General features: G+C 41.0%; 1 protein-coding gene across 1 annotated transcript; it reads left to right on the top strand.

Annotated features, from left to right (window-relative positions):
• Positions 1-2,352: 2,352 nt before the first annotated feature.
• Positions 2,353-21,641, top strand: diras1b (DIRAS family, GTP-binding RAS-like 1b). Its single transcript, XM_044374916.1, has 3 exons — positions 2,353-2,491; positions 14,012-14,353; positions 15,716-21,641. Exons 2-3 carry the CDS (start codon positions 14,045-14,047, stop codon positions 16,001-16,003), a joined length of 597 nt encoding a protein of 198 aa, XP_044230851.1. The 5' UTR covers positions 2,353-2,491; positions 14,012-14,044; the 3' UTR covers positions 16,004-21,641.
• The last annotated feature ends 57 nt before the right edge of the window (positions 21,642-21,698 follow it).

Raw genomic sequence — 21,698 nt, 5'->3', positions numbered from 1 at the left:
GGTTTGTACCAAGGTCTTGAATTAAGGGAGGGGGTCTGGAAATGGCCAAGTTAGGGCAGTAGAAGAAGAGAAGGGGACAAAGAAGGGAAGGGAGTGAATGTATGACAGCAAACACTAACAGCTGTCTTTTTGTTTTATTACAAGCTGCTTTTTAGCCACACTGGCCACATCCAGACTGAAATATCTTAACAACTACTGGGTGGATTGAGACACAATTTGGTACATTTGACATTCATAGCCCCCAGAGAATAAATTCCACTGACTTTAATGACCCTCTGACTTTTCCTCCATTGCCACCAGCTGGTTGGCATTTTCAGTTTGTAGTGACATGTCTTGACGAATATTAGATGACTTACATTTTGTACAGATATCCATGGTGCCCAGAGGATAAATCCAAGTGATTTTGGTGATTCTCCTGACATCCTGACCTGCTGCTAGCGCCAGCAGCAGGTCAGAGTTTTCATATGTCCTAGGAAATATCTCAACACATTATACTGGATGAATTGGCATGAAATTTTGTAGAAATATTCCTGGTTCCCAGATGATAAATCTCAATGACTATTCCTCAAGCCACCAGGAGGATGATATTTGTGAAATATTTCAGTCAAAACTGTAAATGTCTCAATTCAGAGTTTCCCTTGAATTGTAGTCACTTTGTTGATCTTTAAACTTTCCCATCAGTCTCAGCTGTCCTGTGTTTAGTGATAATCAAATGGTAACATGGCAGTAGACTCGCCTTGTTTTGAATCGTGAGTCTTCATTTGAGTCTCTTCTTCCCTCTTCATCCTAGTCCAAGCTGACTTTCCATCTGCATGTGCTTGCATAATCTTTTCTCCTGCCTTACCCTGCATTATGCTGCTCCTCCCTGATCTCATGCTCATTATCCCCCCTGACTAAAACAATCAATGCTACTTGTAATCACCATGTCTGTTTGTCTGACCATCACTGCCCAGTTTGCTACTTCGTGCAGTTCCTCGACTCACCGACAGAGGGGGACAAACACAAGGCTGTCTGGTTGGTGAGTCATACAGCGAGTCCGTCACGTACAGACAAACACAGCTCAAAACAAGGCCTGGTTTGACTCGACCAGAGGCCTTTAATAGCACCAGGGCGAAGCTTTATCACACTTAAGCCCTATTGATGATATTAATAACCGAAATTAATCAAATTCTCAAATTTTTGCCGGCATTGGCTGAGAATTCATTTGGGTCTCCTTACACTGGGCTGTTATATTCCGAACCTGTGATATCTTTCCTCCTTTCCACCCATTGCGTGTTTTTTTTTGCTCTATTATGTATGTATGTATGGTACAGTATGTAGCCTACACGTTTACTATTGTAATTCTGGCTCCAGGCTCTCTCCATGGTGCTGAAACAATATTAGGTCGCTGTCCGTGGTGCTGATCCTGGATCAGGCAAGCAGAGATTTTTGGTGACTTCACACACGACCGTATTTAGAACACAAATCATGTATTTAAACATTTTTACTATATCATCAGACCCTTTCTCTATATCATCTGGTTGATACAGTTTTAGGCCCGATTTAGTGTAAACTTTGCCTTTATGTCACCATTATTTATGTACGTACTTGATGTGGGTTTACCATGTGCTTTATTCGTTTTGGCAAGATGTCAGATGATTCATGATCTTTTTTTGTTTAGTCTATAGTCGAAATTTCACTTTAGATTTAGCCTTCCTTTTATTTCTGCAGCTGTGGGCCAAAGTGGAAGTGGCATAAATCTCCCACGGCCCTGGAGATATCTGGTAACTACTACATACTTGACTGTGGCTGAAACATCGACAAAATCATTTGGAAAATGAAATGGGGCTCTGCTTGGGTTACATTTTTGACCGTGAATTTAATTCCATCAATTAGGCTACTTCAGTGTGGTTTGTTCCTCAGGGGCCATCAATATGTATGTGTATATATATATATATATATATATATATATATATATATATACATTACCTGCAGCTTTCTTAGATATTACAAATGTCATATGATTAGATTGTGGATTTACACGTGAATGTTTGGATTAGCTGGCCTGTGCAGTTTGTTATTATTATGTAATTTTCTTTATTTTGTCCTTTTGTATTTGGATCCATAGGTCAAATTCCCACAGTTACATTCATCCGGGACATGAAAGGAGATCTTTTTTAGAGGAAGTCTGTTTTAAATAGCCTATCTTGTTGGCATCCAAACACAAGGAAGTGTATAAACTGAAAGAAAATCAAGTGTAGACAGAAAAGGGAGAGGGCATAGCACCTCCCACGTCCTATCTGCGAGAGAGAGAGAGAGAGAGAGAGAGAGAGAGAGAGAGAGAGAGAGAGAGAGAGAGAGAGAGAGAGAGAGTCTGCTGTGTTGGTGTTGGAAATCGGACGACATGAGCTCTACATGAACCGCGTAAAATGCTTTAAGACGCTTTCGGCGTTTGTCTTTCATCCGTCTAAACCAAGGACAAGCCTGAAGCGGAGCTATACTTCACGACCAGGTAAAGATGCTGCTCATCCCCGCATCTTACATGGAGGTTAGATGTTGGTATTCAGTGGCGTAACCGCGGTCCTTCTGCTTGGCTGGCTGTTGTGCGCACACGATTCCCGCTGTTCACGTCCAATACTGGATGACAAATATCATTTTCTGTATTTATCTCGTTGCTGTTTATTTAAAATGCATCTACGCCGGCTTCTATCACGACTCACATTTGTGTTTGATAACCTCGGTCGTGTGGATTGTATGTAGCCTATGCCCGCACAGCCATATTGGCAGTCAGCAGGAGAGGGAGAGAGAGGGCAGAGATATGAGGGTGTCGGGATTATCATATTGCTTTGAGGAGTAAAGGGAGGTGGAGGAGGGGGGGTGGGGGAGGGGGGTGCGATGGAAGGGAGGGGGGGGGGGCTGCGACTGCGAAATGATGGCACCGCTGCGAGATGGCGATCCTCTGGTATTTATGAATGAACCAAGCAGAGTAGGGTGGTCTGTAATGGCGTTGCGCACCAATCTGCGGACCGACGGCAAGCCCTCCTGCCACCCCTTGCTGACTACAGCCGAGGCGGAGACGCGCGTCAACATCAAACTATACACTAATAATGACGCCAGCGTGACGCATAAAGCCCGATTTCTGTGGCAAATGCCATGGTTAATCCTCCATCTGGATCTCCGTTTCTCCATGCTTCCTCCTCCTCCACGCCTGATGTGGTGTTTGTTTTGGCTCTCATTACAGGAGAGGAGAGCCATCATGACATGCAAAAGGAGTTGTGAATCATTCAGGCCCTCTCTATGTGTGTGCAAATGTATGTGACTCAACTTCCTGTATTCCTATATTGAACACTGCCAGTCATGGGTGTGTGTGTGTGTGTGTGTGTGTGTGTGTGTGTGTGTGTGTGTGTGTGTGTGTGTGTGTGTGGGTTGCAGGGCTTGAGAGAAAAGAGGAGAGGAGAGATGCATGACAGTAAATCCTGCTGCGATTAAGCTTTAAAGTGTGCGGTTGAGAGTAGCAGAGATACAGACTGTATTAAAGCGTGCATGTGTTGGTCGAGCAGGAGGAGGAGGAGGAGGAGGAGGAGGGTAAGTGGAAGTGTGGGGGAGTATCATGTCCTTCCTGCCTGCCTGTCCGTGTGTTTGTCTGTGTTGAATGGCCACAGCATGGTTGCATAAGAATATTTCTCTCTGCTAAGGCAGAACAAAGAAATGACTCAATGCATGGTAACAAGGAAAAAACACAGAGAGAGAAGATGATGCTGGTAATGGTGGTGACGTTTCTGATGATGTTGGAGATGAATATAGATGTGTTAGAAATGATGATGATTTTTTTGCTGGTGTTTTTTTTAAGATAAGGGGCCAGCAAGAGCAAGCCGGGGCTGTGTGCACGCCTGCCGCCACAACAAGGTCATGATGGCCAGATGTTGAGAAAGATGTGAATTCTTCTGAGGATGTCTTTTATGTCTGTGGTGTGCTCTTAGAGCAGTTTTTGAGACCCAGAATGAGGCCAGAGAGATGAACAGAAATGCATAATTAGGGCTGTTTATGTGCAGTTTCTGAGATGGGTTTTTGGATTGTTTATTACTACAGATCAGATCTGGTTTATTACTACAGATCTATAAGATCTAAGAGGCTATTATTGCAGTGTCAACAGCAAGTTAAAATCTATCCAACAATGCTGCTTTTTGCCGTTTAATTTCTGCCACTGTCATCGACCTTGGCCATTAAAAATAATAATGTATTTGGCACAAAATAGAGGATTATAAAATGCTTTACAAAAAGCTAACATAAAACAATATGACAATAATCAAGTGAACAGTGCAAGGTGAAATAGCAAGATCGAAATGATGAAAAGTGACTAAAAATACAAACATACATATACAGATATAGACACAAATACATAGATACAGAAACAGAAGATACATAAACATGCTGGTGACTCAAAGGTTTCTGGATGATCAAAAGTCAGACTGGGGCTAACAAATTAAAAAGCTTCTTCTTTTCTTTGTAAAACATGCGTGGTTAAAAGCATGTAGTTGCACTGTTTGCCTTTCAATTAGTGAATATACTATTCCTGGACGAAGAAAGATAAAATATTCCACAAAAATGTATATAATGTCAGAGCCTTTTCTAGTCTATGTATGCATTTGAGCTTATTTATATTTATACCTAAAAGGTGGAGCATCCTTACTGTAAAGTAATTAGTAAAGAGACGTCTTAAGGAGGCTAATTTGATCCATTTCAGGTGTTGCTACAGAAAGTTTTTGATCCATGCTCGTGCTACATTGAGCCCATATTTGTGTTTTTGTGATTTATTTAAATTTTGACTCACTTAAAATGAGAAGGAAACAACTGACAATGCTGCAACAAGAACCAGTGAGCTGTGTTGAATTGTATAAAAAGAAATCTGACTTTTGTTGAACTACAATCTGGGCATTTTATTGGAAGTACTGGTCATAAGTAAATCTTACAGAGACTGAGTAGCAACCCCTCTGTGGCTTGGAGCGTCACAGGCAGCCTGGAGAGGGATTCCTTTGTTGTCTCTGCTTTTAACCATCTGTGTTGTTATCAGACCTGGATCAACTGGCATTACAAAAAAAAGCTGTGCCTGGTTGATCTCGCCTGTAGAAACCGATGGAGTTGATCCAAAACTACCAACCCTGTTTCCATCTGTCACTGCAAGCAGGTTTCTGCAATTCACTTCACCGGTCTGTAATTAGTGCTTCACTCAGGTCAGTGCCCACATAGTGTCTAAGAATAGGCTTTCTTGGGGAAAAAAATTTGAATACATTATGCTGTATTATCTCTGTTGGAAACTGAATTTTCCAATCCTGGTGTTTATAGCCAGGTGCCTCCTTGTTTCCCAGATTGCCAAGCCATGGTATTAGCAGGGTCTTACCGAGAGGCCAGACGGAGCAACCCAGGGTTCCCCAGGTCAAGCTAATACTCAGTACTAATACACACTCAAAAGCTAATTACATGGACATCTTACATCCAGTCCTGTTTAAAACTGCTGCATTGAAGCATGATTATCAGCATGATTAAGGTTACTGCGCAGAAGTTCTCCAGAGTGGGAATGTGAAACTAAAAATCTGCCTGAAGGGCAAATGTTTCCCCTCTTAAACTCTTGTTGAAAGCTAGAGGAATGTTTTTAGATGTAGACTCATGAACTGCTGTGTCCCACTGGCTATTTAGAAGTTTAAATGAAGCAGAAGGGAAGTTGGGATCATACTTACATTATATAAAAAATACATCAGCGGAAGTCATTTAAAGTGTATAAACTCATGTCCAAAGATTTGAACTTGCACATTTCTATCCTCAATCTATTGTCTTTCTTTGGCTATTAGTAGGTGCTGCATATTCACTTTTGTATTTTGTAGTAGTATTTTGTCACTGAATTTTTGCTTAATTTCAAATTTTAACATTAACTTAATGATCAGTTTACAGTCAGACTAACCACCTTGGACGATCACTGTGCTCCTTTATGATCTTCCCTTGTTGCCACTTTTTAAATACCCATCTCTATGACCAACAACAAGCACAGGGGCTAACAGGCTAAATGCTAATGATGGCAAATATTTGGACTTGTTTGGTTCATTCTGTGGAATGTTAAAGTGTTGAAGTGTTCCTGTATATTTCTGACACCTACTGGTTTTGGAAAGAGTTTCATTTTGTTTGTGCAGAATTTTCGACTATGACATCTCCACACTTCTCCCAGCACTATTTTGCAAATCCACCAGCTCAGCACAGTTTCGGCCTGTTTTAAATGACTCCAACTAGTGAGAAAATTAAGAAACCCCAAATGTTTTATTACCTTTTCCAAAATGATAGTTGGTTCAGCCCAAACTTTAGATATATTGTACGTTTGGCATGGTTAAAGATCTATAGATCAGGAGCATGAGAAATTGCTACGACCCTTGGCTTTATGAAATACTTTAAAAAACAAAAACAAATGACAGATCAAAAAGATGTTTATCTTTGCAAGAAAAGCCTTTTGTAAAATGGTTTTTGACATTCTGGAGCACTGAGGTTTTCACCAAGGATGCTGGTTTTACATTATCTTATGTGTTTTCAATATGACATAAATTGTTTCAAATAACAGGTTACTAAAAATAATACATTTTTCATCAATTATATAAAAAAAATATATACTTTTTCCTGGATGATAAGCGTTTTTTAGTTTAGTAAATCAATTTTTGAAAGTATTTCATAAAGCCAACAGTTGTAGCACTTCCTTATGCTACTGATTTATTTACATCACATTGCCAGTATTTCTACTCTATATCTGTATTGTGCTGGGTTAGGAGAGTGGCAGCAGTGGCCAAAATGTAGTAGGTTTGTGACCCCGAGGTCGTCAGTTTGATCCCCACACCATCAGGGCAAATCTGAGCTTGGAAAGTGAAAAAAACAGCACTTGCCTTTCCCTCTTTGTCCCCACTGAGCTGCCTTTGACCAAGACCCTTAACTCTAACTGCTTCCATGGCCAGTAGGTCACACTGTTGTTTTACTGGGCAGCTATCCCAAAGCCAACTTTAGTTTTTTTAACAGTCTTGATCATTCAGGGTAAATCTTAACTGTGCACAGCTCACGGATGTTCTCACAAAGTAGCGCTCAAGGGAAATGTCTTCTTGGTGTATTTCTGCTGCAAAACCTTCTAGTTCAAGTGAAATATGATGTTGTGAGTATCAATAGACAGATAAATTTCATCTTTCCTGTTTGTGTGTCTGGCTTCTGCTGATATTCCCCTGCCACAGTGTTAGTGTCCATGCATGCTGAGTCAATGGGATGTGCGTGGAGTATCAGAGGGCTTCAGCGTGCATCAGGAGCTGCTGTTGTCTTATAGGGAGACCGCTGGTAACTTAAGTCCTGGGATTCCCAGGACTGGGAATTGGGTCAATGCAGAGCAGGCCAGGAGCACAGAGGAGGTTAAGCCCAATGATTAGCTACTAAGCCAAGACCACAGTGCTGCAATCTCTTGTACAGTCTAAGACACGTACACCACGCACATAGGGCGGTGTATGCTCAATCACAGTATAGATTGACACTGATGAGTAGCATACACACCCATAGTCTCACGCACAGCCTTCAAACTCCACAAGCATACACACAGGTATTGAAGGAAATAGGTATTGACAAAAGAAGGTATATACACAGGTATACATGTGTATTTTCTCACACATATACATTCACAGTTTGGTTTAAACTTAGTTTTGATGTTTCTATGCTCATGTTGATTAATGTATTAATTAAGCTTTTTATCGGCCAGTTTCGTATAAAAACATACATATTTCAGATGCACCTGTAGCTGCGAATGGTTTATTTATATATTCATAGTTTGTAAATTGCACTGTACCGTGTTTCTAACTCATAAGTCCTATTTTTCAGGGATTTTGATACCTTAAAGCTGCTTTCAGTTCATTGTTTTGTTTTCACAGCCCGCCCTCGTTCGCACTCTTTGGTTCACAGCAGGCAGTTGTTTTCATCAAAAAGCTCTGATAAACCAACTGTAGGCTACATACACTGAATCAAACGGCAGACAAAGTTAGCGACTATAGCTGATGAACACAGTGGAGCATTCAGCAGCTAAAGACCCAGTTACTTCCCTTAGTGGTGACCAAAACAACGGCAACTGTTTGCTACAACAACTTTATAAGGTGATAATATTTCAATGTTGTGTTTATATTTTTATGCACTGCCTTCAAGTTGCCAAAAAACCAATTAGTGCATGTTTAACTTAACATTCTCCCACATTGGCTGATTTTAAAAATGCATTGTCACTTGATCGTAGCTCTTCTCTGAGTCTCTGAAAAGCAGAGATTTTGAAGGTGGGAAGTTTTCATCCAAGAACAGCAAAAGAACCAGAGTAAAGATTTATTGGTGGGATCTAAAAGTTGCAAAGAAGCACTTTTTCAGTAGCAGTAATATAAATATAAAATATTCATATCCTAAGAGAAAAATCCAGAGAGTGTGGGACTTTTACTAAAGCTCATATCTCTCAATGTGTATCTAACTACCAGTAACCATATTTAACAGCTTTTGAAACACTTGACAAAACTGGTGGAAGAGTCACACAACACTGTACGGTCCATATTCAATAGAGAAGATCAATTATTCTGATAGATCATGAACATATTTTTATAGATTCAGCTCAGATGGATATGAAAGGTGTTTCCTCTCTTCAGATCATGACCTTCCAACAGGCAAACATAAAACTATTATCTGTTCTCTTTAATAAAGATGATGGAGTAACTTATTCATAAATCTTAAATTAACTACCAACAGATTATCAAGATAAACCCGTATGTGTGTCCTGTTTTCTGTGACTTTTCCATGTGTGTTTTGTTAGCAGGTGCGAACGCAGCGAAGCAGCAGTGTCACTGAATGTGTGAGACTGAATTAAAGTTTATAAATTGGACCTCTACATTCTGCTCAGACCTAATGAAAATGCCCGAGTCTAAAAATTGCTCTCACTCTGCCTCATGAAAAACGCAGATTCATTCCTCTGGTAAAAACACACACACACACACACTTTTGAGCAGGCCTGAGCTGATGTGTGCACAGAGAAGAAGAAGAGAATCTTCTGCTTGACTGCACAGACACAAACACACATCACACACACACACACACACACACACACACGCACACACACATGTTCATTCACTAACTGTGCAGCCGCAGAAACTTCAGACATTGTGGTGTGTGTGTGTGTGTGTGTGTATGTGGTCAGAAGAGCATCGCTCACAGTCACTGAGCCTGACAGGATATTTCAGCAAAACCTTGCACCCAAAATCTGTTGATCCTGTAAAACCCTCATTGCCAAATAGCCGTGTATCTGCAGCATTCCAGTATCCGCGGCTTGATTAAAACCCTTTTTCCACAAGATACCATGGGACCGCTTTGTGGGTGTCTATTTAATCACGCTCTTGATCTGTTGAATGGCATTGTGTTTGATGTTGGTTAATGTGCTTCCTTTGTGCCGCTGCGTAAGTGGCTCTCTTGAGGGAAATTATGTGCATATTTTCGCTAAAGGTGACATTTCCTTGCTTGCTCTGTGAAATAAACGAGTGGAGAAAGCTGCGTTGCATCTTTTTTTTTTCTGACTGAGAGGAGAGGAGGCCTGTTTGGTCTGTGCCAAAGCTATCTACTAATGGAGTTTGGCTGCACTGCCACAGATGCATTTATAGTATACCATTAATTCATTAAGGAGCTGCAGTCCTCTCATTTCAAATAAAACAAGAGAAGAGGATGGGGAAACGGAGAAAGACAGCTTGCATTTTGGAGGAGTGTCATTAATCTCAGAAGCTTCGTGTCAAGGACAAATGGCGAAGGAGCGGAAGTACAGTGTGTGTGTGTGTGTGTGTGTGTGTGTGTGTGTGCATGCTTTCATGTGTATGTGTGTCACTGTGAGGTTGCACCTGTGTGTGCAGTTATAGCTGCTGACAGAGGGAGGGAGACAGCTAATTTTAGTTCAGGTGAAAGAAGGGAGGGGGCGGAGGGAAGGTTTTGATGAGCAGCATCATTGTCACGGATCTGAATTCCCCATCCGTTGAAACAACAGGCACCGAGGCAGGATGACAGACTGACAGGGACCAGACAGACGACCCCATCGACCAAAACCGCAGTGGCCTTAGTTTATTGATCAAAAAGCATTGAGACCTGGGGAGTGAGAGAGTAGGAGACAGAAACAGGGAGCAGGTCAAAGAAAAACATTTTCGAGATGCATAAATTAACAGAGATGGCAGACAAAGAGGAGTAAGTGAAAACTGTATTTTTTGAGCATATCAGTGTCACAATATCAGCTTTGAAACACAACACTGGTTTCAATACCATATTATGTCTAATCCACATAGATTAGTTGTCAAATCGCTATTTTTATGATCTTATTCCTTGTTGTACAACTGTCAAATTATCAAGAGAATAGATGTATTGTGGTCCAGCTCAATTCAAGCATTGCGTAAAGTCAGTTTTTAGACCTTTGTCTCTGAAAACAGCTGACCGCTGCATCTGTTAACGACCTGAACCAAAACAGAAAAGTCTGCAAGCTGAAAAACCAAAACTATGAGCTGGTGGACACTAAAATGCTCCTTAGAGCTGAGAACTACAGAGTTTGGTCATAATTCTCTGAGTTCATCTCTATGAGTGACCTCTTTCACAATCACATAGTCATTTTATCCACTGTTGATATGAAAATATTGATTACAGCAGCTTTAATGTGTACAATGTTATCATAACCAGCAGAAGTGATGGCCAACACTGTAAAGATAAGTTGTGATAAACTACTGTGAGGTAGGCATGTCTCAAAAGCTTAGTCTGGTTTGGCTTTTAGAAATGTATCAGTGCGTCCCTGTTGTACATGTCCTTGTCTTTGTGTGTTTGTATTGTCTCATTCTGACCTGACATAAAGCAAGCTGAAGCAGAAATCACTTTGTTCATCTCTGGCAACTCAGACCAGGATTCTTAACAGTGACTGAGAGCCTGATTAAAGCCAAAAGTTTGAGGCAATGCAGATGAGCAATGTTGCTTGCAACTGTGACTAACAGTTTTGTCTCAAAGGGATGTTGCTCATCATAACTAACGCTTTAACCCTCTTGGTTTTTGCACGTTTGATTGACTGCACAGGATCTCATTTCCGCAGCCTTAAAAACTCAGTCTGTAATTCCTGCAAAGAGAAATGCTTTGATCGTCTTGAAGCTTAAGCATCCATCTCAAAATTTAAGCTTCAATCACACTGGAAAATCATGTTTATAGGCAACATTTAGACAGATTCTTGACAGTGTCCTCCACTATTTTAAAAATGCAGAGTGTATCATCACTCAGGGGCACCAGAGAGCCATTACACAAGATTTTCAGCTTTGCCAGACCAGAGTAAAACAGTTAACAGTCTGCAGGCATATGAGCTGAAGACACAGGCGTACCTGTAAATTAAACTGTGGTTGTGTGTTCAGCATGGATATAAAACACTCTTATATGTCACCCAGACTTACAGCTATAGATTGACCATAAAGCTCAAGAGGCACTCCCCGAATCCCCATTTATTTTGAACTCCTTGACTGATATTATCTAGAACCAGGCAATGCAATTACAGGGGCCCTGCCATCAATAGTGGGTTCCAGCAGTGCAAGCATGACAGAAATCCACTTATTCCATCTAGTATTGATGTCAATTTACTGTTTCATTACAGCCAGAGCTTAGAGAGCTGCACATGATCACAACTGAAGGAGTATCTTATTATGGGACCTTAAAGCAAGTTTAGAACCGCAGCAGATAAATAATGCAACAGATACAATGCGTAATCATGAACAGACGCTCTGCAGACACACAAGCACTTACAAAGATAGCAATAAGATTATGCGTGAGGACTTTGTTCAGATGCATACTGTATGAGCTGCAGCAGGTAATATTAAGACTGAGGATTTGTAGAAAGTCTTTCAGTGTGCAGTGATGCGGCTGACTACTAACCAGGGTTATTATAGCTTTGGATTTCTTAGTTTTTCAATGTATAGTATGGAATTTTTTGCTGCAGTTAAAGTTTTAGTTTAGTTTTATCTATGTTTAATCTCCAATATGTATAACTATGATCTTGTTTTAATTCCCCAAATTTCTAGGAGTGATAATTGAAAGGTATGACACCAGATGTGCACTGGTGGTATTTTGTACAACAAACCATAAATCATACATGATTTCTGAATTACCTAACTGCATTTTTATAGTTAGTCTTTAAAGGAATAGTTCAACATTTTGGGAAATACACTTATTTGCCTTCTTGCCGAGGGTCAAGTTATAAGATGCCACTTTCATGTTGTTGCCATGAGGTTGTGGGGCGACTCCAGGTAGTCACTGTGCCCAGCAAGAAGAAGTCAAGCATGTTGGTTTTCATATTGATTAAACAAACAGGATATAACATGTTAACCAGTAAACTTTAGAGGTGCTGGTAGGCAGATTTTGTGACCTTTGGTGACAGCCATGCTAGCCTTTTCCCCCTCTTTTCAGCCTTGATACTAAGCTAACTAACGGCTTCTGGCTATAGCTCCATATTTGCCATATGAGAGTGGTATCAATCTTCTTATATAACTCTCAGCAAGAAAACTGAGAAAATTGACATTCCCAAAATGTCAATCTATTTATCTTTATGCTATCTTTAGTTTTACTGGAAAACATATCACATACGCAGATTGTCTTTCACATCTAGTTTTCATCTTTTGTTTTTTGGGCGTACAATAATAGCCTGTCCTTGCTACTTCAGAAACCAATATATTCCATCAGAATTGTTTTCCCACACGAGAACTGGAGGGGCTAAGTCCAACAATTTCTGTAACTTTTCAAAATCGACAGTCTGACATTCACACCCACTTCAAACAATGATCAGTCAAGCATGCAGAGGTGAAAAACTTGTCAATGTCTGGACTTCTCTCTCTCTCTAGCTCTCTTTTTTACTTCTTTCCTTTATTTCTTTTTGTTTGTACAACCGAGTACAACACTATGAATGCCTTCCAGGAGAAACTGTCTGGAAATGCTCGCCACTATCCCCACATTTAAACAATTCTCACGTCTTCCCCTAAGACAACTGACTTTTCACTCCTTCTCAGAGTGTGGTCGCTCAGAACAGCTATAAACACTTTTGCCTTCCAGTGACACCTTGTTCAAACTATTTCTTTTCGAGCAGAACCTGACCCTTACACATCTACTATGTCTGGATCTACACCAAATTGAAACATAGCAGAGATGCAGTATTTTGAATCAGTTTTAGTCAATGTTTATTTGCACAACCAACAAAATATGATCTGTTGTTTGTTTAGGAGCTGACAAAGTCATACAGTGCATTCAAGATAAGTATAATGTGAGGACACAATATCATACACATGCAACCTCAGGTAGTATAATACAGTATTGCTTTTTTTTTTTTGGCATTTTTGCCAAACAATTTTGCTATTTGAAATTTGAAAGTGCAAAGAGATGAGAAACAGGAGTAGAGAGACGGATATGTCATACAACAAAGGTCTGCAGCCAGAATTGCTGTATTCGATTGCATTATACTCTACAAGGGTTCATGTTATTGTGTCTACCCCTTGTAGGCCTTGACGTTATTCTACTAAAATGCAAGGACTCTCTATCTCTTCCAGGCTGTGCTGCACTTGCTGAAGTTGATAAATGAGGAAACGCTGAAATGTTTTTGGGGTTGAAACTGAGAAACTGTGACTCTGCGAGAGGTATTGATTAGGGAAATGTCTGCGTCAGGTGAAACACTTGGAGCCTCACCAACCTCATCCCCTCTAATTTGTAATCTGGCTCATAGTCAGACCACGAGGAGAAGACAGAGTGCTTTTCCACTGGCCTGAGGTCGAGTCCCGCCAGCACATCCCTTCCTGATCTTCCTTCTGCTTTGTATCTGTTGCCTCTGTACTGTTAAAGAAACTCTGGGAGGGAGAAGACTGCTCATTTGCTAAAATATCTGTATCTATATTTTCTCCCACTCTTCCCCACCCCCTCTTCTCCCCCTGCTTTCTCCCCATGCTCCCAACCTGATACATCATAGGTGTAACACTGTCTTAAGCCTGAGGGTGGCAGAATGCCGGAGCAGAGCAACGACTATCGTGTGGTGGTGTTCGGGGCTGGGGGAGTGGGGAAGAGCTCCCTGGTCCTGCGCTTCGTGAAGGGCACCTTCAGGGACACCTACATCCCCACAGTGGAGGACACCTACCGCCAGGTGATCAGCTGTGATAAGAGCGTGTGCACCTTGCAGATCACCGACACCACAGGGAGTCACCAGTTCCCGGCTATGCAGCGCCTGTCCATCTCCAAAGGCCACGCCTTCATCCTGGTCTACTCCATCACAAGCAAACAGTCCCTGGAGGAGCTCAAACCCATTTATCAACAGGTGGGGAGAGCTGGTGTGATTATGTGTGTGTGTTTGTGGATGGCTGGGTTGATTATAGGTAAGTTTGTAGTGTAAAGAGGGAGGTTGGGGTCATAGGTGTATTTATATATGTTTGGAGGTCTGTTGATTGGAGTGTTTTTGTACCTACAGTTTGTGTGATATATGATCTAAATGCTACTGCATTACTCTTTCAGCTGAGTGAGGTTCATACAGCATGTTGGCAACTTTAGGCTTGTCATTTCAACCATCCATCAAGCAAAAAATATATAGCTGGATGCAACATTACTTCTCTGTGGACTATAAAAACCAGCAAAGCATTAAAAGCATGTAAGTGCATCAAGAACCTTAGTGGATTAAAATAAAGCTCCAGCGTGCTGAAGTGTCCTTGAGCAGGACTTTAACAATCTTCTGACTGTAGGGATTCTCCTTTGTAGTTATCCGGCACTTTAGGAAAGTATTTTCCTTACAGAGGCCCACTTAAGAAGTATATTATCATTGCATTTATAAACATTTATAAAGGGGTTATAGGTTCTAATGTCCTTAGCAGCAAAACATTTATTAATGCTTTATAGATGGGTACAAACAATCTCTAGGGATAACTTTTGGGTTGTCAGGTTGTGAATTTAGTTGGTGAATATCCTTCTCATTGCTTTGTTACTTTGGAGGACCAAAGTAACATTTAAAACACTGCAGACTTAATGACAGCAGAAAAAACAGTAAGTTATTATTAAAAAGTCATACATTTCTCACTTTATAATAAGTCATTATGTCTGCAGGTATAAATGTTAGTTAATTCAATGCATTCTGCTACAATAATCCAATAAGTGTGAAGTTGAATATTAAGAAGTTGTTAATACATTAATTTTGGTCTGGATGCTCTCTGTCTTTTTCCCAGATGGTAAGTCAATCTGTTCATTGGAGGCATCCCCCTGATAAATTAAAGCACTTGCTAAAGAGTCAAAGCAAAGTCATGACGGAGGAGGATAAACACCAACAAAATAGATTTTTTACAATCTGACACTCCAAAGGTTCTTATTAGACATGGTTTATGTCTCATCTATTCAGAATGAATAACCAATTTATTATTAAAGCCATTGTATACAACTTAAACCTATCATAAACTGACTTTAGAAAGTGGTTCCATCACTACTTATGCTCACTTTACACCTTTCATGTGCAACACAACTAACACTGAATGCAAGATAAATGTATTACTTTAAAATGTTACTTCAAAAATCAGAGATCACAGCAATTTTTATTACACTCGTTTCATGCTTATCTCAAAAATCAACATTTTTGGTTTGATTTATGTTTACCAACTTTGTAGCCAGAGCATAACCATATTTTCCTTCCCTTCTCCAGGTCCTGGCCATTAAGGGCAATGTCGAGGCAATCCCCATCATGCTTGTCGGCAACAAGAGCGACGAGACCCAGCGGGAGGTGGAGACCAAGGACGGGGAGGCACAGGCCAATCAGTGGAAGTGCGCCTTCATGGAGACGTCGGCCAAGACCAACCACAATGTAACCGAGCTCTTCCAGGAGCTCCTCAACCTGGACAAGAAGAGGAACATGAGCCTCAACATCGACGGCAAGCGCTCAGGGAAGCAGTCCCGCGCAGAGAGACTGAAGGGCAAATGCAGCGTGATGTAAAGCCGAATGCAAGAGAGGAGGAGAGGGGAGGTGGAGGTGAGAGAGAGAGAGAGAAAGAGAGAGAGAGAAAGAAAGAAAGAGAGGTAAAGGAGGAAGACGAAGGAAGAGAGACTCACTAAAACGTATCACTCAGAGCAAAATGTCTGGAAAGCAACGGGAATCTCATCATCCACATTCCTCCTCCGTTTGACTGGTGCATTCACAAACACAACTCAATAGTTATTTTAAAAAGAAAAAAACATACAGGAAACATACAGGATTTGAGTTTGGAGCATACACCCATGTGCTAAAGGAGAGACGGCTGAGTGTTAAGGAGAGTAGGGGGACTGAATATCGACAAGCAAGTGTGTCACAGTTGGATTCCATGGAGAGGAAATGGTGTGGACGTGGACTTTTTGCATCATCCAAACCTGACCAAGGGGCTCATCAAGACCTTGGACTGCAATAAAGACCACAGACCCTACAGCACTCCTTGAAAAAGACTGAAAGTTACAGCAAAACATTTAGTATCCTCTCTCACTTCTACGCCCATTCTCCCTCCCTCCCAGTTCAGCTCACACCCTGAACACCCCCCCCCCCCCCACATCCCAGCACCCTCATCCTTATCATACCCCCTATTATAACAAATATAGAGAAACATGTATATGTAACAGAGTTGACAAAGTTAATGAAGCTCACTCATCTGGTAGAAACACTATTTTATGAGACTAAAGTGTCTGTCATGCTAGCGAGCACAGGACTCGACGGTTTGAGACTGCTAGCATACACGACATATTTAAAAGGAAGTTAAAACATATGACCCAGCCACATCCCAGAGTCGCTCCTGAGGACTCTGATGTATATAAACATGGGATATTCAAATATATTCCATCTAGTCTCTTCACAGATCCAACAAAATAGGGTGAAGTTTACTCCAAGGTTTAGATTTGTGACTAGAGAACAAAGTCACCCATTTTCTCATCATAATCATTCCTCCTAAAATATAAAAAAGTCCCCTCTCTACCTTTACGAAGCTGTCATTATATTCAAACTCATCTTTGAATCCTCAGCTGAAGTGGAGAAGCATCCAGCAGCAGGGTATGCACACACACTACTGATACGACGCAACAATCCTTTTAAGACTCTCATGTAGTGTAGAATAACTGTGGATGAATGCAAGCCAGACTCTCATCGAAACATGAAACAGAAATACAAGTCTGCCTTGTCTACGGGGATGATACACTTGGATAATCATTGCCAAGCCGGTAAGACAAAAAAAGTGAACTCGGATGATTTTTGGGTTTCTGAGGTTGAGAATGTCAGTTTGCTTTGGCACTTTTCACGTGAAGGTTTTCTTATTTTTTTGCCTTGTTTTTCTTGTTTGTTTGCTTTATGATGCTCTTTAAATTCATGTAAAGTCAAAAACCCCCACTGCAAACAAAAAGCACACAGAGAAAAAAAAAACAAAAAAAAAAACAAAAACAGATGGATGTAAATTTCTCCATGCAGATTATTCAGTGCGACCTGAATCAGTAATTCTGTTTCCTCTTTGGTTGGTTTGGTCACATTACCTCTCATACATTACACTCATCCAGGCATCGGTAAACAGGAAACAGAATGGGTCACACACAAACACATATACACACACATACACACACACACACACACAGCATGCGCGCAGATCAACCTCGAATGCATTCATGCAAGTGTCAAAAAAAAATAAAAAATTGCCACACACACACACATAGCTGTGATCTGAGTATCACTGTTGACTGATTACATGAAGACAAACAGGGCTCACTCAGCCTAAATGCCCTCACATTGCACTTTATATCATAAACACACACACAACTGTAATTTGCCATGTTTTTGCCTACATTATGTGTTAATTATCTCCACTTAACACCGAATATCCTCCTGGAGCCATTAAATAGCTCTACGTCCAAAGTGCATACACCCTTTTTTCACGCAGGAGCTCTGAATATTGTACACAGTGTACACAGGACAGCCAAAAGCACAATACTTTTTTACCGACATATCTATCTGTAAATTTTTTTTTGTGTATGTGTGTTTCTTCTTTGTATATTTTTGTCCTTCTTTGTGTCTTCTTTGTGCGATTTTCATCTTTTTACATTCATTCACCAGTCCTGAACATGGAGGAGCAATCGCATCATGATCACAGGTAGCTCTCGGTCTCTAGATGTAGATGTACAACGTCGAATCTACGTATGTTTTAATGGCACAATGAGGTTGTGGTTCTGCTGAGCAACAGGGTATCGTGATGTGAGAGGACGGCTATGGTCGTGAAGTGTGTAAATGTGACCCCCACGGGATCGTAGGGTAGTACAGTAGAACGCCGCAAAAGAGGAGGGTCGGATTATTTGTCCCGTTTTCTCCATCTCTCAGGCGGGTTTTAACAACAATTCAGGTGGATGATATTCTGCTCCTGTACTGTTAAACCTAAAGACACAGAACAGATGATGCCCCCTTTTAACCATGTGTCTACAGTATCTCTCTGGAAGAAATAAAAAAAAAAAAAAAAGCACAGCAACTGTTCTCGTTAGCGCTCTCTGTCTCCTTCTCTGTCTTTATGTGTGCAGCAGAATCAACAACTGGGCACTTTAGGGTGACATTTTACTTGAAGACTTGCTTATTAATCAGCAATGCCTCGTTTATAAGCGCCATGTAAAATGTCCCTCCTTGCATTATTCATGCCCACAGACCCACATATTTCAAATGTCTAGTTAGTGTAAATAAACATATGGTACTTCAAAGAAATGTTTATAAGAGCTTCAAGTAAGATGTTACCCATGTAAAGAAATACTGTACCCACTGTCTTTCTGGGAAGTCCTTTGTAACCAGGAAATGTTGTTACAGTAGGAGGTTCGATGTTGCTATGTACTGTAATATACAGCTTATTAATGATGCTCATGATATATTGTATTTGACACATCCACTCTTCAGATCTATCAATCAGATAATACTAGCAAAATGTGAATATGTAACTAAAGGTGCCACTCCATGGCTGTTATACTTTTCTTTTCTTTTTGAATGAATCCGTTGTTATCGATGTGTTGTATTTTGCACTAATGTGAGGTCCTGTTAAACTCAAAAGATTTGCATTGTAAACGTACCCTTTACCTGTTAGATGCCAGGGATGCTCACTTGTACTCTCTCGTTTTTGTTTTGTTTTTTTCTTTCCATCTGTTTCTGACATTTCAAAAACAAGACATGTGGAACGCATCTTATAGTTTTTGAAACTGTTTGTTTTAGCCAATTTAGATGCCAGATGGATGGAGCGATCCCTGTAATGTACAACCTACCTGATGTAGTCATCTGAGGGTTAAAAAGCTAAAAAAAAAAAAAAAAGATGTGTAATAATAAAAATAATCAACTGTCAGACCCAGTTCTGGTCTGATGTGATGTGTAGCTACCGCTGCATAAATATCAGCTTGACACGTCTGGTTGCTTCATGCAACGCCAGATTGTGAGCGCATGTTTGTGCAATCTGTTGTTCTCACTGACGTCTACAGGAGACTGTCGCTGTTCATGTTCCTTCGTGAAATATGATACAGCAGGGAGGAAAAAACAATGAGACAGCGTGTGAGAGCAGTACGGACAACACGCTGGAGCAAGGGAGGGAGCTGTGCTATGAATAGAAATAGTGTGAAAATATGGAGTAGGAACAGCGCTAACCGTGGCCTATACGGGATTGAAATGTGCTTGCATGTGGGAGACTGAGAAAAGAAGATGGCGTGCATGGGAGTGTGTGAGTGTCCGTCGAGTTTCTGGGCTGTGTGAGTTAAATGCTGGCATGAATCAGGACAGACACCTCTGCCCCCGTCCTCCCATGGCTTGTCTCATCTCATTCATCAGTTTAGCATATTCACTGCTGCTGTCTATGTGTGTGTGTGCGTGTGTGTATGTGTGTGTGTGTGTGTAACCGTGAGTTCATCCATGGATGTGCGCTTTCAACCACCTATTTGCTTTCTTTCGCTCTGGCCTGCACGAGTGCACGTGTGTGTGTGTTTGTGCATGTTTGTCTGCTGTTTGTTCGTACCATCTTATGAAGTGTCTGTCAGATGTTTGAAGCTTTCCTGTGGCGGATGCCTACACATTCTGCATGAGTCATCAAACACACTCCTATACACACACACACACACACACACAAACACACACACTCAAGCATATATAACACAGGCATGGAGGCAAAATAGACAGACTGCATGCCCTCAGCTGCATACACACACCCTTATACACACATATTACATTCACACAGGCCTCGTCAGTGAAACCTCATTCGCTCATTGGCTGCTTTTCTGCTCTGCACTGTTGTCCTTCTCCATAAAATCAGCCATCTGCCTCTTTCTGCCTTCTTTCACGTTCATCCCTCCGATTTCTGTTTTGTTGTGTTTGTGAGTCGGTTGTACTTGAACAGACCGAAGGCCGACCCTGCTCACATCTGATTGTAGATAGTTGTAAATAGTTTTCAAAGGACTAAATATTTCAGAGATGAGAGAAGAGAGGAGAATGAGTTCGCGCAGAGTAAAGGATGCTGTGGTGGGAAGGTGCTGTCACCTGCGTTTTCCTCTTTACAGGCAAAAGGGTCCAATCAGAAGCAACACAGTAAAAGTACCTCACAAGAGAGCGACTTGATGCTTTGGGATTTCCCCTCAAAATATGCTGTAATTTTTTTCCTGCAAGAAAAACAACAAATTGACTTCAAAGGTGGAGATCTACAGTGATGGCAATTTTCCCAGATTTGGCTTAGGAACAGCAAAAGTTCACCTCAGTTGTTTGCCATCATTGAGGTAACAGGGTATTCACTGGTTATGTTGCTGAAGAGTCTCTTGTACAGCAAAGGGAAGGGAGCACGGTTCACATGTGTTCTTCCATAGCAGGATGGGAAACATGGCCCTGTGACGCTGAAACGAAGGGCAGTCAGTTAGAATCTCAATACACTGGAAAGGTTTCTAAGTCTATCTAAGGTTTGTTCCATAAACTCATTTCTACCAACGAGGGCAGGTTACAGTCCTGTCAAGTCGAGCTTTGTGTCAGAGGATCTGAAGGAAATCAGTGCTGGGCGATGAACGGAAACGGAAATTGCTCCCACTGACCCTGTTAACCTCTCCGGCTCACTTTTGCCGCCCCCACCCCCCTTTACAGTACATCTGGTCTGATTGCCTCAGATCCTCACAAGCTGTTTCTACAGACAGGGGGGCGTAAAGCGGGGGCATAAAGACTTTGTGGGTAATGTAGTCTGGTACTATCCTGTCGCTCTGGCCCTTCATTCCTGCATGGTCCCTATTGGTGTTCCAGCCAGCATGAGAACAAGGACACAAACTGTGAATCATCTTTGTATTTTTTAAATAAATTCCTCAGCAGCATTTATGGCTTCGGTTTTGCAAATGGTTTATTTCTTTTTAGCACTTATTGTTTTTTGTAAATGATTCTGTTGGTTTGGGGTTTTTTTCTGTTGGGACTTTTTTTTTAATTTAACTAATTATGATGTATAGATATTTATTCTAGCAATAGTCTTCCTATTAAGATATACTGTGCTGATGCATCCTCTGAATAACTGAAAATAACATATATATATATAGATGATAATAATAATCAAATCTGCAAAATGATTTTCCTAATAAAAATGTGAACTGAGGAGTGTTTCCTGTCTTTTTGATTTTGTACTTCTTGCTCGCAACTTCTCTATGATGAC

Source organism: Thunnus albacares, chromosome 15 (genome assembly GCF_914725855.1).
Source record: "Thunnus albacares chromosome 15, fThuAlb1.1, whole genome shotgun sequence".
Lineage (NCBI taxonomy): Eukaryota > Metazoa > Chordata > Actinopteri > Scombriformes > Scombridae > Thunnus > Thunnus albacares.
The sequence above is the reverse complement of the archived record's forward strand: the minus strand, read 5'-3'. Positions and strand labels throughout refer to the sequence as shown.